This window comes from Lutra lutra, chromosome 11 (assembly GCF_902655055.1).
Source record: "Lutra lutra chromosome 11, mLutLut1.2, whole genome shotgun sequence".
NCBI lineage: Eukaryota > Metazoa > Chordata > Mammalia > Carnivora > Mustelidae > Lutra > Lutra lutra.
In genome coordinates, this window is record NC_062288.1 from 96367726 (window position 1) to 96385864 (window position 18139).

The 18139-nt window shown below is 40.9% G+C and overlaps 1 protein-coding gene across 1 annotated transcript in view; it reads left to right on the forward strand.

Annotated features, from left to right (window-relative positions):
- LOC125080533 (probable maltase-glucoamylase 2) overlaps positions 1-18139 on the forward strand; it is a 91135-nt gene that overhangs the window by 24750 nt on the left and 48246 nt on the right. The window contains exons 11-21 of the mRNA XM_047694385.1: positions 1239-1370; positions 1463-1561; positions 4305-4418; positions 5298-5382; positions 7835-7952; positions 11636-11807; positions 12314-12430; positions 15160-15314; positions 15442-15526; positions 16508-16564; positions 17676-17800. Coding sequence (XP_047550341.1) covers positions 1239-1370; positions 1463-1561; positions 4305-4418; positions 5298-5382; positions 7835-7952; positions 11636-11807; positions 12314-12430; positions 15160-15314; positions 15442-15526; positions 16508-16564; positions 17676-17800 — 1259 coding nt within the window. The remainder of the gene's footprint in view (positions 1-1238; positions 1371-1462; positions 1562-4304; positions 4419-5297; positions 5383-7834; positions 7953-11635; positions 11808-12313; positions 12431-15159; positions 15315-15441; positions 15527-16507; positions 16565-17675; positions 17801-18139) is intronic.

Consider the following 18139-nt stretch of genomic DNA (forward strand, 5'->3'; position numbering starts at 1 on the left):
ACGAGAACTAGCCAAATGGCAGGACCAGGATTCAAAAATAGTTCTTTTGACGACTTGTGGTATTTATTTCAATCTATCCCTGTACCTCTGGTGCAAAGGTCTTTTCTGAGGTGCTGCTGATTCACGAACAAAAGAGCTTTCCTTCCACGGACTGGCTCTTTCCCACCATGTGGGAGTGGAGGCACCTGAGTACTGACTGCCTAGTGTTAGAATAGGTGTGCTGCATTGGCAAGAGGCCACCAGCCACATTTTCCTGCGGGCCTGGAAGCTAGAACCTTCTCAGACACATGAGGAACACTTACTACATGAGGAACACTTTCTTTGAAGACCTTCAGATGTCCTTGAAGTTGTGGCAGTTTGGAAAAATAGATCAGCTGGACTCAAAGATCCTATCACAAAAGCCCCAGTCGACCCCACCCACCCATGCATATGACCTTGGGAAATGTCACTCAACCCCTTCACATGTCAGTCTTCTCACCAAGAATGATACCTGCTCCTCACAGATTGGTATGCAAACACTAAAATAATTTATGTATGAGACTTTGGTGAATTAAAGCCCTGCCCCTCTGTCGTTTATCTTTGTGAGTTATTATTCTAGCAGTTCTATAGAGCAAGAAGACTGTTTTCTTCTCTTATGATATATTCTAGCTTAATGTTTAGGGTCCAAGCTAGCACATGGTTACATCATTACTCATATACTCACCCAAACAGACATTTAAAGAGCACCTGTTTTATGTCCAGCATCCAAGCTCTCATGTTGCAGGGATAAACAAGACACAGTCCCTACCCTCAACTTCCTCCCAATACCTCATGACATGCATCTGTCAGGATAAAGACATAAAGCTGCAACCTAAGAGTGCCTGAATCTTTCAGAAGGGGTTTATTCTAAGAGGTAGCCAAGTCCTGGAAGTTCAAGGACCATTAAGAAATATGGCTTCAGGGGCACCTGGGTGTCTCCATCGGTTAAGCTTCTGCCTTTGGCTCAGGTCCTGATCTCAGGGTCCTGGGATCCATCCCTGTGTCAGCCTCAGTTTCTCCCTCTGCTCCTCCTCCTGCTCATGCTCTCTCTCTCTCTCTAAATGAATAGAATCTTAAAAAAAGAAGGAAAGAGGAAGGAAGGAGAGGGAGGAAAGAAAGAAATATGGCTTCAGTTTTAGTGAGCAAGAACCAGAGCAATGATACCTTCAGTCAGCACAGTGATATTTCCTAGGTTCTAACTGGCTGGCACTATCTTTCAGGATGTCCAGTACTCTGACATAGACTACATGGATGGAAATAAGGATTTTACTACTGATGAAAAGGCTTTCCCTAATCTCTCAAATTTTATCAACGACTTACATAAGCAAGGACTGAAATATGTAATCATTATGGTATGTTCAAACAAGTCTGTTGCCTCATTTTCCCTTTCAAAGTACAAAAGAAAGTGATAAAAATAATATTTGTTATCATATTTATTTATTAGAATCCTGGCATCTTAAATAACTCTGACTACCAGCCCTATATGAATGGAAGCCACAGGAGAGTATGGATCTTGGGGAACAATGGCTTTGTCGTTGGGCAGGTAATTTTGCAAGGGAATCAATAAATTACAGTCATTTGGGGAAGTCTATACTTTTGTTAAGAAAGTGAGTAGAAGTGGGACGCCTGGGTGGCTCAGTTGGTTAAGCCGATGCCTTCGGCTCAGGTCATGATCCCAGCGTCCTGGGATGGAGTCCCACATCGGGCTCCTTGCTCATCAGGGAGCCTGCTTCTCCCTCTGCCTCTGCCTGCCATTCTGTCTGCCTGTGCTTGCTCTCTCTCCCTCTCTCTCTCTGACAAATAAATAAATAAAATCTTTAAAAAAAAAAAAAAGAAAGTGAGTAGAAGTCATGTTGTAGTATCATTATTACTGATTTCATGGTTTTAGAGGCTTCTTTTATTATTATTTTTAAAACAGTAGATGTAATAGTAAAATGATTAAAATTCTGAAGGATTTTTTTAAAAATTGAAATACATTTGACATATGACATTGTGTAAATTTAAGGTCTACAGCATGTTAATTTGATACATTTGTATATTGCAATATGGTTGTCATTGTGGCGAGAGCATTTCTACCATATCACATGATTATCATTTCTTTTTTTGTGGTGGGAAAAATTAATGTCTAGTCTCTAAAAAGCTAGCCCCCTGACCTTTGGACTACAGATATTTGAGAAGCAATGTAGTATAAGAAAAAAAATTCATTTATTCTTCAAGTCTACCTGCCTCTCAATTTCTCTCTTTCCCAAGACAATATGTTTGGCTACAATAATGTAACAGGAGGCTCATAGTCTAATGTGAAACCTGTCTCAGCTAATGTAGTTTTATTTTAAACGAGATTTATAGAGCCCAGCCTTTCTGCAGGCATTGGAGTAGGCTGATTTGAAGCCTAATTTCCAGAGTACTTTACATCAAATCATGGAGGCAACTTTCTATTGCAGTTACATATAGGGTCAGCCCTAGCTGGTTGGATTATGTGACATTTACGAAAACTGATACTTAATCTGAGAGTTTATGTGGCTGCAAGTTGTGTTGCTCCTGGGCAGTTTACTTTTCAAAACTGTGTTTTCAGGTTTATCAATGCCCCTTAATCTAACTGCTCACTTAATTCCTATCATTGATTTTATTTACAATACTTAATTCTATTTGTTTTTCATTGAGTCTAACCTTCTATGAAACAGTAGTTTCCTTCCTTCCCCAAACCAATGCTTTGATTTTATTGTTTTATTTGAATTGAATTTCTAAAAAATCAGACCAGTATTCATATATAAGTACAAAATCAGAGCCCATGGTCACATAAACATGATTTTGATTATCTAAAAAGTAGATTATCCAAACCTGTGAGTCATTTCAGTAGTACTCATATTTGAGTGGTACACAATTGGTAATTTGCATATAATTACAAGAATTTAATTAGTTGCCTCCATTGACCAACAAATAACATCAAACATTTGATCTGAGATGTTGGCAGAGGTAGTAGTCTTGGAGGTGGGTGGAGGTTTATTACAAAGGTGTTTGGGGGTGCCTGGGTGGCTCAGGTGTTTAAGCATTCAACTTAGGTCATGATCTCAGGGTTGTGAGATTGAGCCCCCCATCGGACTCTGAGCTGAGCGTGGAGCCTGCTTAAGATTCTCTCTCTCCCTCTCCTGACTCTCCTCCCACCTCCACTCATACTCTCCCTCTCTCTAAAATAAACAAATAAATAAAAAATAAAGATATTTGGTTGGAATGATGTTTGCTGGGCCTACTCTAGATAATGTTGCTGTAGGTGACTTCTTTACCACTCTGCCTATTTCCTAAGTTCAAAATTACCTCTAATTATTTGGTGCCCTATCACCTAACACAAGAGACCAGGAGTTCAATCCACTGAAACTGAGAATTTTAAGCTCTCATGTTGAGTTTTAAGAAGTCTCTGCAACATATAAAAACATATATATGTAATATTATTACATACATATGTAATAATATTACATATATATGTTTTTATACATATATACGTAATAATATTACATATATATGTTTTTATACATATATACATATGTATACATAATATATATGTAATATTATTATAAAATATATGCAATATATGACACATAATGTATATTAATATATAGAGAATATATATTTTATATATATAATATATATATAACCTAATGACAACTGATAAGTTTGTTGGGAACATAAATAAGAATGTAAGCAAAAAAGCTTGTATCCTATCAATTCAGAGTTCTCAGTAATTTGGCTGTAAGTTCTATCTTTGCGCTATTTATGGAAAATGTTAAAAGCAACATCGGTAGGAATAGAGAGGATAAGAAATATTGGACCCAAGTAAGAAGCACAAAATTCATTTCACCATTTAAAAGAGATTATTTCTCTACCTAAACCAAATATATCATTTATAAACATCATTATTCAAAGCGGGTTTAAATGACCTTTAAATACACATTAAGTGAATCTAGTCATTCTCTCCTAAAATCTTACCCAGTTAGATGGATGAGTGTTTTTAGACTCTGCTCCTAGCTGGTATGACATCATGAAATTTTGTTTTTATGTTTACATTGAAAGAAGACATCCGATGGCTTCTCATGTATTTAATTGGCTGTTTTTCCTTTCCTTTTGGCTTCTTTTGGTTGCTTGCATCTAGTTTACTATTTAGTTTGGGGGGAAATTTTGATTCTGAAATGATAAGATGCCTGGGGCTCCTGGTGGTAGAAACCGTAGCAGCAATGAATATGTCATGGCCCTCAGGCATACCCATTGCCACTGCCTCCTTCTTTGTTCTCTAGGGATACCCCGGAGGGACAGTGTTTCCTGATTATAGTAATCCGACTTGCACTCAGTGGTGGACGGAGCAATTCAGTGAATTTCATAAAACTCTCAAGTTTGATGGAGTATGGATTGTAAGTTGTTATTCCGGAATCAAACTTCTTTTGGAAACGGATAGTCCAACATTTGAGAATGAGCTTTGACCCTGATCTGTAACAAAATAGTTTCCTTGACATAGTGGTATTTAAAATCATTTTACTTAATGCAGAGCTTATATGCAGTAACATAGACCCCTCAAAACCCCAGATTTTAATTCTGAATCTGCCACCAACTGATTATTTCTTTTTTGAGAAAGTCCTTTATTTTCCCAGGGTCTCAGCTTCTTCCTCCCTTAACTGTCTTTCAACTGTTTTACGAGAGGCTGTCACACCGATTCATTAAAATTTAAAGTTAATCAGAGAACAATTTAACGAATCCCTTTTATTTTGTAGGTAGGGATAGCAGGTGGAGATATTTCTTTGAAAGTTGGAAAATTATTTCCGTTAGCTAGATTAAGCATCACCTATTTTTAATCCATTTTAAAGAGACAGATTTGGTTTCTGTTATATCTTCTTGCCTCTCCCTGAGTGGAATAAAAGACAGGGGGAATTATAAAACAGAAATACTCCTACGTCTTAGGCTCTTTCGAACAGCACTGAAACATTAACAGCTACATAAAACTCACATTATTCATAAGGTAAGAATCAGCCTTTGGAAATGGTATTGCTTAATTAGCTAATTGAGATCAATGTATAAAAGGTAAAATGTGCCTGATAGCACTTTGGTTTGGAGGGTACCTTAGACACAACCCAATCCAAAAGATGAAACAGAGGGCAAGAAGATTTAGGCAGATTACTCAAGATCCCAGTCAATAAGAGGTCGCAGACGTGGGGTTTCTAGTTCAGTAAACCTTCCTGGACGACTAACCCTGCATCTGTAACCCTTCCCCTTGTGCCTCTTGTGTGTCGTTGAAGGAAATGGATGAAGTAACCAGCTTTCTCCACGGTTCCGATCGCGGGTGTGAACTTAATACCCTCAACTTTCCTCCTTTTACTCCCCGTAAGTTGTCACAAGATACACTTAGAGCACGCCCCACAGCACTACACGTGGCCTAGAACAGTCTCTGTTCCCAGGGCAGGGGGTCTGTGGACACGCCGGCGGCTCCCCTACCGAAGCCCTTCCTGCGTGCACCAGGGGCTCCGGCCACCTGCTGACCGCTGGAACCGAGGGCGAGCAGGTGGTGGGTGCGGACTTCCCCCAATGGCCCCGCGGTCCTCCCATCCTGTTTGTGGTCTCCAAACCCCTCAAGCAAATGGTTTCAGTTTTCAACTTGATGAGAATTCCAGAGTACTTTAAGGTCCAAACCACCTTCCACTGAAGTAACTCTGTAATTTTGTGAACTTCATTTTTTTTTTTTTTTTGGCTCATTAGTCACAATTTAAAGTATTCATTGTTCCTTTTAGCTCCTTCTTAATTTAAGTCTCATTCTTAGTTAGACTTTCCAGTCCTGATTTCAAAAGTGTGTATGTGTGTGAAACAGTAACAGATAGATTGTTCTGTGGAAACACGTGAACCCCAGCATCTCCGTGGATTAACATGATAGAAATTCATTCTTGGCTCATCTACTCTAGCATGAGATGCGTGGCTCTCATCCGAGCTGTGGCTCAGGGATCTCGTTGGTTCCATGGCTTGGTTCTCCATCTCAGAGTCCTTTGTTTCCAGCTTCCTGGGCGAAGGAGAGCGAAGGTGGAGGAGTGTTACTGGCAGGCCTCGAAGTAGGGAGTATTCAATTTGCTCGCATTTCTTTGCTCAGAATCCAATCACTTATTCTCAGTTTAATCTTGAGCGAAAGTGTGAAATGTAATCTTAACTCCCCCAGGAAGAGAACACAGCCTTGGTGAGCATCTGGCTTGTCCCTGCCAGTTAATTCTGGTTTGAACACTTCACCTGAACCTTGGACCATTGGTGACCTGCTTCTTTGGCTCCTTTTGGTCTCCAGAGGAGTGGAGAACTTTTTAAGGAGGAATCTTGGCTTCAAACCATTTAATTTAATGTAAAATCTACTGTTTGCTTGTCTGCTTATTCCTCATTCTTCTCTCCTCAGTCTGTGTCCCCCTCCCCCATTTTTTTTTTCCAACTAGGGATCACTTTACCATGTTTCCCTTTTAATCTCTTAATCTTCTTCTTAGGGAGAGCCAAGGATTTTTGTTTGTTTTTTTGTTTTATTTTGTTTTTCTGTAGAAAACTGCAGTCTCATCCCCCTCTGCCTACTTCTGGCAAGCACCTCACACCCCAGGTCCCAGCATTTCAGTCTACCTACCTATGACTAGCCACGACCTTCTAGCGGCTCTGCTGTGATCTCACCTTTTCAGGATTAGACAGTACAATTAGCATGATAAAGACTTATATTACCTTTGACCCTGGAACAATTTTAGTGTTTTTTTCTTATCATGGAAGTGGTTGTGAGTCTCATTCCACAAACCAAGCTTTGTCGAAAATATAAATTTCATAATGTTTTATCATTCAACTTAATTTCTGATTAAGTTGGCTGGTGAGATTCTGTTGAACTAGTAGGGAAAAGTCAACATCAGGGTTTCCTGGTTCCTCTACTTTCTGGAACTGGGTTTCATACTGAGGCTCCAACATATCGATGGCAAGGCTTGATGAGGGGGAGCTGATGTGGTGCCCAGCTATAGGTCCATAAGTATGAGAAGGAAAGAACAAGATCCTAGGCTACAAGGCAGAAAATATTGAGCGTTTTAGGTATGAAAAGAGAAAATAATGGTCAGACAGTGGTGACTTTAGAAGCAGGATCTGAGTTCTTATTTATGGAACCACCTAAGTCTCATAACTCATTTTTTTTTTTTTTTTAAGAGAGATCACAAGTAGGCAGAGAGGCAGGCAGAGAGAGAGAGAGAGAGAAGCAGGCTCCCTGTTGAGCAGAGAGCCTGACTCGGGGCTTGATCCCAAGACCCTGAGATCATGACCTAGGCCGAAGGCAGAGGCTTAACCCACTGAGCCACCCAGGGGCCCCTCAAATCTCATTTCTTAAAAAAAACAAAAAACAAAAAAAAAAAAACCAAAACCTAACTGGCGTCGAATGCCTATAATGGAAGAGTAAAAGTATTTCCTTCCCACTGCCTTCATCTCTGTTCTTTACACAATTCTTCTTGATCAAATATGTGTAGAGAAATGTGCTGCTTTATTTGTATTTCATTTCAGGCCAACTTCCCATTGCTCTCAGCTCATTTCCCAGTTGCCTCCACCCAGCACCATGTTTTATGGGCTCTAAGGGAATGCACCTTAATTTTAATGATCTATCTTAGAGTGGGGCTTAGTGTGGGTCCCAGATAGGATGTAGCATTTAGGACAGAATTTAAAACCGGAACAGATTTTTGTCAGGTGGAGATTGAGTGGGAAGGTACAGTAACGGGGAAGCAAATAACTGGGTCATTATTTTGTGAGAGCTGATTGACAGGAAAGTGCTTCACTGATGGCTGTTTCCCCATAGGAATTCTGGACCGTTTGCTTTTTGCAAGAACCCTGTGCATGGATGCAGAATTTCAGTGGGGTCTTCATTATGATGTCCACAGTCTGTATGGCTACTCCATGGCAAAAGCAACAGACTCGTAAGCACTTGGTTTTCACCCAATTTCTGTGTAGGGGAGGTGGGAGATGGTGGCTTTTGTGTATCTTCTATAAGTATGTTTTTCAAATATATTTTGTGGTTATAAGCATGTGCAACTCAGATCTTAGAGGGTACTGAGGAGCTCTTCTCATAGAGCCCCTTGGTGCCTGTGTGAGATTAGTTTTGATTGGCTTGTGACTAAGGGACTTCCTTAGATACTGGTAGGCAATAACATGCAAGGTAGTTAGAGCCCCCAGTTGGAAGCCAGCCCTGTTACCGAACCACACCAGTGTTGCCTGATTTGGCAAATAAAAATATAGGGCCCAGTTAAATTTGTAGTGGACATACTTACACTAAAAATGATCTATTGTTTAAATTAAATTCAAGTTTGCCGGAGTGTCCCTTGTCTACCTGGCAGGGCTACCCACACCACATCCTCCTGGCTTCTCTCCCCACTGGCCGCCCCAGGCTCCCTCTCAGTTCTCCTGTCTGCAAACATACGCTTATCTTTAAAGCCTCTTTTCAGATGTTTCTAGAAACCTTCCTGTCAGTTCTAGGAAAAGATTATTTCCCTTTTTTTATGCTACCTTTGTTTGTATTACAATATACTCAATATACAAAAATCTTATATTATAACATTTAGGTAATCCCCTCCTCTTTTTTTTCTTGCTGGACTGCAAGCGTTTTGAGGGCAAAGTTGTCCCTGTAACTTTAGCCTGAGGAATAGCGTGTGTACTTAAGACGTGTGTTGCAGAGCTGCCTGGCCTGAGGGAGAGACATCAGGAAGGGCCTGCAGGGGACGCGTGACCACCCGTGCTCTGTTCTCCAGCACCATTTTGCCCTCCTGACTTTGTATTATGTGGGATCGTCCAGGAGAGTGAGTCCTTGTCTAATAAATGCAAAAGTTTTGATCTCCAAAAAGAAGCTTCAAGAATGGGGCGCCTGGGTGGCTCAGTGGGTTAAGCCGCTGCCTTCGGCTCAGGTCATGATCCCAGGTCCTGGGTTCGAGCCCCACATCAGGCTTTCTGCTCAGCAGGGAGCCTGCTTCCTCCTCTCTCTCTGCCTGCCTCTCTGCTTACTTGTGATTTCTCTCTGTCAAATAAATAAATAAAATCTTTAAAAAAAAAAAAAAAGAAGCTTCAAGAAGGACGACACAGGGGCACCTGGGTGGCTCAGTGCTTTAAGCCTCTGCCTTCGGCTCAGGTCATGATCCCGGGGTCCGGGGATCGAGTCCCGCATCGGGCTCTCTGCTCAGCAGGGAGCCTGCTTCCCTTCCTCTTTCTCTGCCTGACTCTCTGCCTACTTGTGATCTCTCTCTGTCAAATAAATAAATAAAATTCTTAAAAAAAAAAAAAAGAAGAAGGACACATGTTTCTGATTTTGTTATCCTCTCTTTTCTGACCTCTGTCTCTCTCACTCTGCCTTTCCTGGGAAATAAGCCGGAAGAATAAGGCTCAGTTCCCTCAACTTTGAAACTAGAGGCTTGGATTAATGTTTCCCAAAGTTCCTTCTTATTCCAATCTATTTCGACTCTAAAACGCTTCTATCTAAGAACGGAGGGTGGGAGGGAGAGTGGCTACAGCCTGCGGTGAGAAAGGAGGGGCTGGAGGAGGAAAAGAGTTGCAAATTGCTTTATTGCTCATGTCCCCATGTAATAAAAGTGCTGTAAGGTTGTGATGGGGTTGGTTAATATAGTCTAATAGCTATGATTAATAGTTAAAAGGTAACTACAATGGAGAAGGTTAAGTGCCCTTCTAAGCTCTCTAGGTCAGACAGAATGACCTAAGTTCCCAGAGAACAGTGGAGATATGATTTTTGTTCAGTGGGATCTGAGCAGCAGCAACATTTAAGCCATAGATCTGATTAGTATTTGGCTCAACCTTCCTGGAACTATTGTCTGGGACAGTGGTTACCCTAAGAAGGAACTTCTCCCTCTGAGCTGAAAGTAGAAAGACCAGATCCCCTCAGAGATCGGGACCAATGATAAGCCAGTCAGACCTTCGGGACAGAAAAGAGAGACTTGAGGATCTCTGAATAAGATTGTTCCTCTACTCTGGAAAACAGAGACTTATCTAATCTGTGGTACGATAAAGGTCTGCCTCTACATAAACCTGTAACCTCAGATAACTTTATCCACCTTTCGGTTTCACTCTGTGCAACCTGAATGTGTTTCTTTCACGGTCGGTGATTACAGAGTGCCATAAACCCTCTAGCCAATGGTAATAAAGGCAAAGTACCTGCTTGTTGAGATCAAAGACATGAGGGTAGGAGTTGAAGACTGAGTGTTCTCCTTTATGCTACCTTTACTTTTTGGTCATTAAATTGTCAGAAGGGAAGACTTCATGCTTTCAAACCCATCCTCCATTTCAGAATTTTCTCCCTTTTGCCATTCTATCATGTTGCCATTATAGACTCCACATAAGTTAGTACTCAGGAGTATGAAGTTGGGTGAGCATTGGTGGCTGGGACAGTGTCTGTGAGGGACTGGCCAGGGTCTGGTGATACACTTGTCTCGGACGACATACTGAAAGGAAAGATAGAAGCAGCAATTGTGGGTCAAGTATCACCATGCCATTGTTGTAATTTTGTTTAATTTCAGATAGCTAAAGGAAGGTATGAGCTGCTTAGCATGGAATGGGAAAGAAGGAAGAGGCATTTCAGGAAAGTGCTTATGCAAAAGAATATTCAGAATAAACGCTAAGCAAGATAACTTATATCTTACTGTGTTGTCACCCCACCTCACGCTCCCCTCCATCCTGAAGTAATTGTCTTTCTGAATTCCATGTTCTCAATCCCTTTGCTTAATCTTTTACAGAGTCTTATTTGATATATGATATTTTGTTTGTAGTACAATGAAAGTAATATTTTATATTTTAATTGCATTTAAGTTTATAAAGAGTATCATGTGTTATCCTTTGAGACTTACTCAATTAAAATTATTATTTTGCATAAATTAAGATTTCCCAACATGGAGAATTGCTAATAATAAATTTTAAGGCTTTAGGGGAACCCAGCTGCCTAGAACCCAGCTGGTGTACAAACTGTTCCAGCAGAGGCTTCAGAGATCCAGCCTGAGCTGGTGTTGTGCTAGACAGGATTGATTATAGAGGGGCAGCAAGACGTGGAAACAACAGACATTAGAAAAGCTTTGTCTAGGTGGAGAAGATGGAGTCAAGAACTCAAGACGTGGCCACAATGTATTATTGATCAAAAGGGCCAAAACACAGTCAGATCCAATAAGAGAAAGAGAGGCCAGGAGCATAAAGACATTTTTGGGGGGACTGGACTGTAGAGGTTTGGACTATCTTATATGAAGTTTGAAACCTTATTCAGAGGTGGGAAAGAAGCTCTTAAAAATACTAGATCTTAAATATAAGATACTAAAAAAAGTACTAAATCTTAAAAATACTGGGTAGTGGGCATAAGGAGGGCACATGGTGTAATAAACACTGGGTGTTTAATGTAACTGATGAATAACTAAGCTCTCCGTCTGAAAATAATGACACGCTATACGTTAATTGAATTTAAATAAAATAAGATAATAAAAACTAGTTTGCTCACCTAGTTCATGAAGTCCTGATGTTTTTTCTGTTTTGTTGGAAAGCCCGTTGCTCCCCTTGGGTACAGGTGAGTCCTAGATATTCACAGCTCACTTCACATTCAATAGATTGTATTCCTTTTCAGGGCTATGAAGAAAATCTTCCCCAACAAAAGTAACTTGATCTTATCCCGTTCTACTTTTGCTGGATCTGGCAAATATGCTGCACATTGGTTGGGGGACAATGCAGCCACATGGGATGATCTCCAATGGTCCATCCCTAGTATCCTTGAGTTCAACCTGTTTGGTATCCCCATGGTGAGTTTTACTCTCAACAAGGAACTTTTACCTTTTGTTCTTTGGTATTCTTTCCTTTATTAGTCTTTTGTGATGTTAAAAACCAAAGAGCATTTATGTCTCCCTGTGGTATGTATTAGAAAATCCATTTTTACATGCAGCATGAACTGTCTTTTGAGGATAGAATGGTAAGACATTATCGTTGGGTAGTCGTCCATGGAGTCTTTGAAGTCAGCATGGAGACACCATAAGTAAAATATGGGAGCATCACAGAAAATTCCATTAGCAAAGCATCAGTGAATAACAAAGTGTGAAATCGGGAACTGAACATTGAAATGAGCTCTGGTCAGCTGATTCATCATGCACATTTGCCGCTTTTGTACCTTTGGCTGGCTCTGAAAGTCTGGGACCTCTGTAAGCATAGAATGATGGGAATAAGATTTTTCCCTTTTACCACATAGGAATACAGTCAATGCTTTTGCTACTATCACTGACCATTGTCTTTTGTATGTGTGCTAATTCTCCAGGTAGGTGCCAACATCTGTGGTTACACAAAAAATGTCACAGAGGAGCTCTGCACAAGGTGGATGCAGCTTGGAGCATTTTATCCACTATCTAGGAATCACAACGGGCCTGGGTTCAGGGTAAGGTCCCCAAGAGAAGCAATGGAAACTTCTTGGATTGTCTAAAGTACTTGTTCTCAAAAAGGATTGAAAAAGAAACAAAAACCTATATCTTGGCCATTCGTACAAAAGGAGAACAGATAAATTTGGGGTCATAGACCTAAAGAGCAGAGTATTGGGATAAGGATTCATGGCATGTATGTATGTATTGAATGATTTTATTGTGATTTATATTGATTTTCTTAGCTCACCAATGAAGGTGAGACGGATTGCTGGAATTTCAATGCTGCTGTTATCACTTCTTTTACCATCTGTGTAAGATGGGGCAGTTGGAGTCCACTGGTATTTTACCTCGAACAATACAAGGGAAACCGCTTCTAGTATGGACTAGCAAGGAGGGATGATTTAGGGAGTGGCAGGCCAGGGATCTGAAGATTTTTTTTCACCTTGTTACACCATTCTATCTTTCTATGAATGATTGTGAGACTCTTCCCTCCTCACTATTTTTCACTCTTTTATCCAAAAAAAAATTTTTTTTTTTTGATGGGTGAGTATATAGAAGTGGGCTCAGAGCCCCTCTTAAGGAGATGTCTGGACAATGGCAGGAGCAAGTAAGGTGAAATGCCCTTTATTTTAATGAAGTGTTTCAAAATTGAGTAGGTTAGATCTTAATACACTCAACGGGGTAGCTTACTGATGATCATTTTAGCTGCCCTTCTTGATTTTGTCTCAAAATGGGAAAGATTTATAGCCAAATCACCAAAGTATTTTATCCCCAGACTGTCTTAGCCATTTACGAGCTGGAGAGAGTTGGGTTATTTCTGAACTTCTAAGCTGGTGGCTGGGAGCAGGTTTGGCAGGTTGCCTTCCTCTTGAGATGGCCTGGAAGGAGTTAGATAAGAGCATTCAGACCACCTAGCCTGCGAAGTAAGATTCAGTCCTTGTTTTCCGGTCTCTCCACAAGTGCTGTGCAACAGAATGACAATGAGAGCCACACATTAAGTTTAAATGTAAATTTAAAAAGTAAAAAGAAACAGAAGCAATCATTTTAAGTATAGTTTGTGTAAATCGGTATGTCCGTAACATGATTATTTCAACCTGTTTAATACAAAATATTATCAATGAGATATCTTATATTCTTTTCTTTCTATTAAGTCTTCAAAATTCAAGTGCATGTTACACTTACAGCAGATCTCAGTTTGGATACTAAATTTTCAGCAGTTGGAATGCAATAAAACAAAACAATAAAGTTATATTTAATGGAAAAATATTTTATTTAAAAGTATTTTATTTTTATTCTTCATTTTATTTAAAAATAGTTCTTTAAAAATTTCAGTTTTTAGGATTATATTTAAATGAACTAAAGTCAAGTAAAATGAAAAGTTCAGTTCCTCTCTCTTACTAACTACATCTCAAGTGTGCAAAAGCTCTCCATGGTATGTGGCCACCATAGTGGACAGTGCAGCTCTATACATTCTTGGTTGGAGACCTGAGTGAGGGAGGATGTGGAATGTTATTTTCATTGGTGTTTGGTCTCAGGGTTTTCATGAGCCCGACATTGGAGGCATACAGTGGTCTGCTGCAGTAGACCACTCTACTTTCTACTCCCTTTGAAGGGAGGAAATGAGCATCTTTAGGAACAAAAGAAAGGAATAAATTTAGGTAATTTTCTCTAAAATTCAGTCCCAGCAATAGAGTGCAGGATGACAGATCTCAATATGACATACATTATCTTTCTCATCTTACAAATTACAAGGAAAATGGACAAAATGAGCCCCATCATTAATGGAAAAGTTCTGTTTCTGGGTCCAAAGAAAATTAGATTTCCCTTCTAGAGGGCTGTTTCTTTGCTCTTGGATAAAGTCATGATTTCTTTGCACATTGTATATTAAAGAAAAAATAGAGGTCACTGTTTCTGGGGTAGAGAAAAGAAAATAAATATCGATGGTGAACGCATTACAGACAAAACTACACATAAATTTCAAAATTGTAAATTCATAAAATTGCATGGAAAGGAGAAGATGAATTATAGATCATGGTGCTAGGCGATGCAGCTTACTAAGGTAGTGGGTTTCAAATTCAAATTCTTGTTACTGGTTGTACAACTTACTGCTGTTATTGGAGTATTATAAGTATTATGGAGTATTATGAGAAACCTCAATATACAACAAATTAGATCAGCTAAGAAGGGAGCAGGGGCCACTGTAACCCCTTTATCTCCATGGCAACCTCCTGGGCTTTTTTTTTTTTTAAATTGATTTATTTTGATAGAGGGGAAACGTGTGTGAGAGGGGCAGAGGGGGAGAGAGAGAGAATCCCAAGCAGACTCCACGCTGAATGCAGAGCCCAACTTGGGACTTGATTTCACAACCCTGAGATCGTGACTAGAGCCCAAAACAAGAGTCTGACGCTTAACCGACTATACCACCCAGGTGCCCCGCCCCCCCCACCATGGACTTCTTTATCACCCTTGAGGCTACCATCAACTGGGATCAGAAGACACAAGTCAAATTTAAGCTCTGTCACCGGCTTGCAGTTTACACTGGGAGAATCATGTAATCTTTGATATACTGTTTTTTTCATCTATAAAATCAAGAAACAGTACCAAGATCCTTTTAGTTTTGGAAATGCTTTGATATCTTCCAAGTTAGAGAACATAGCTACTCTCATCTGAGAAAGCCTCTTATCATAATGGAACAAACTTTTAAGACGCAATGGAAATATCTCATATTTGCTTCATTTTCTTCTAGGACCAGGATCCTGCTGCCTTTGGTGAACACTCTCTGTTGGCGAATTCCTCTAGATATTATCTGAACATCCGCTACACCCTGCTGCCCTACCTCTACACCCTTTTCTACCGAGCTCACACCCGGGGGGACACTGTAGCGAGGCCCCTGGTCCATGAGTGAGTTTCCCGACCCACGAAGAATCCCTTTCAGAGTGTTCATGTCCCTTGTCTTGTTAGTGGTTGTTGCCACCTAGGGTGCAGTTGTCCTGTACTGGAGGCTTCATCTGCCTTCTCTATTTTCCAGGTTCTACCAGGACCCAGCTACTTGGGGCATACATGAGCAGTTCCTATGGGGGCCTGGACTCCTCATCACACCTGTTTTATATGAGGTGAGTTTCTAATCTGAACAATGGGGTGGAATATCACATTTTTCCTCATGGTTCTATAGCTTAATAAGCTGAGTTTGGAGTATCTATGGCTGCATTTAAATATGAATATAAATATAAATATGGGGCTCCTGGGTGGCTCAGTCAGTTAAGCATCTGCCTTTGGCTCAGGTCATGATCCCAGGGTCCTGGGATTGAGCCCCATGTCAGGCTTTCTACTCAGTGTGGAGTCTGCTTCTCCATCTGCCCCTCACCCTGCTCATTCTCTCTCTCTCCCTCTATCTCCAAGCAAAGCAATTTCTGTTTTGCAAAATTACCTTAAAACTTGTTTTCTTAAACATATGACCATGGATTGATAGGCTTTAAATGCCTCATGAGTTTGGGCTGGCCATCCCACTGTGCTTCCTTTGGACCAGGGGACATGTGCTCTTGGGGTTGGGCTGGGAAAGGAGAAGAGTCGAGAGAGAGGATTGGGGAGGGAGATCTGGGCAAGGGCAGGGTGTTACTCTGGAGACCAGATATGAAGGATCACATGTACCCTTCCAAAGTGTGAGGGCGGAAGTGTGGGGGAGGGATAAGGAGGATGCTGATCACTTTATAAACACGGGAGATTGCCAGTGTACTCATGTCAGAGGCCATCTCTTGGCAGGTGCTGCGACAGCTGCAGTCCTGCTGGAAGTTTCTCCTCGAAGCCTGGCTGTTTCACTCTCTTCCCACCTGTCAGGTTACACAAGTAACTCAGTGAACAAAATTTCTCTGCTTCTCTTAGAAAGTTCAGGAGCCTAGAAACTTACTTTCTAGGCAGAACTGTGCTTTGGGTAAACTGCCCGACTTTTCTGAGTATCTGTATTCGGACCTGTAGAATGGGCTGGTCCTAACCACCTCTCAAGATTGTTCAGATGAACACATGCAAGCACAGATGAGGTAGGTATTGTGTAAACTGTAAGAGACATGCTGATGTTGCTCATATTGGTGTTTCCCTAGGGTGTGGACCGAGTGAAAGCATACATACCGGACGCCATCTGGTACGACTATGAGACAGTAAGTAAGGCAGCCCCGCTTGCATCAGAGACCAGCCTCTAGCAGAGGGCGATTGCAATTCTAAGGCAGGAGTCCTGGGAGCTTGGGGTAGGATAATAGCAAACATTTTACACTTGGTTGATAGAGGTTACTTTTCTGTGAGGAAGGCCTTTCTAGGTGTACTATGAAATAATTTGAATAACTGGGGTAGGTTTAGAGGAATTTTCATTATATCAAGCTGGCTACTATGCAGCTATGAGGACTAATAATTAGCCTGAGGCTGGGATACCCTAGAAAATGAAAGGCCAGTTGTGGGAGAATCACCACACAGCGTAATTCAAAGAAATAGGACAGGTTGGAGGCTCAGATCTGCTATCTATTTTGATTATGTTTTGGGCTGCCCTTTCCTTTGGGGGGAATCTCTGCTTCTCTTTCTTTTTTTTTTCAAGATTTTATTTAAATTCCTCTTCGTTACACTATAGTATAATGTTAGTTTCAGGAGGAGAATTTATATTTAAATTTTGTTATATTTAAATTATATTTAAATTCCTCTTAGTTACATTATAGTATAATGTTAATTTCAGGAGCAGAATTTAGTGATTCATCATTTACATGTAACACCTGGTGCTCATCACAAGTGCCCTCCTTAATGCCCATCACCCATTTAAACCATCCCCCGACCACCTCCCGTCCAGCAACCAATGTTCTCTGTGGTTAAAAGTCTGTTTTATGGGGGTACCTGGGTGCCTCAGTGGGTTAAGCCTCTGCCTTTGCCTCAGGTTATGATCTCAGGGTCCTGGGATTGAGCCCCACATTGGGCTCTCTGCTCACTAGGGAGCCTGCTTCCCTCTCTTTCTCTCTCTCTGCCTGCCTCTCTGCCTACTTGTGATCTCTGTCAAATAAGTAAATAAAATCTTAAAAAAAAAAGAGTCTGTTTTATGGTTTGCCTCTCTCTTTTTTACCCCTATGTTCATCTGTTTTGTTTCTTAAATTCCACAATGAGTGAAATCATAGAGCATTTGTCTTGCCCTGACTGACTTACTTTAAATGAGGCAACTGATCTAGAATGATCTGCATGGTCCCTCCTAGTCCAACGGTCCCTTGTCTGCTCTGTCATCCTTTTGTTGGTTAGGGGGTAGCCATCCAGTGGAGGAAACAATTGGTGGATATGCTGCTGCCACTTGATAGGATAGGACTTCACCTCCGAGGGGGCTTCATATTTCCCATCCAACAACCCAGCACGACCACAGAGGCCAGGTAAGCTGTGTAACTGCCCTGATGTGCCAAGAGACGATGTTGTGGGACAGGCAAACAGACACTAAAAGTAGATAAGTCAAGGGAAGACATCTCCAGTAAGGTATGTCTCTCGCCTCCTTTCAAGGTTGGCCCCAAAGTGGTACCTTCATGTTCATTTACCTTAAGGTGGCCTTAGTCTTCACATTTCTAGAGTCTTTCACTTGGGAATTGAATCAGATTTAAGAGCAGTCAAAATAATCACTTGTGAGGATTTCCCTATGACCAGAAACTATCTTCAAGCAGATTTTCTTGAGTGAATGCAAGTTAAAGAGGAGGTGAGAGTTATCACACAGAAGTGAA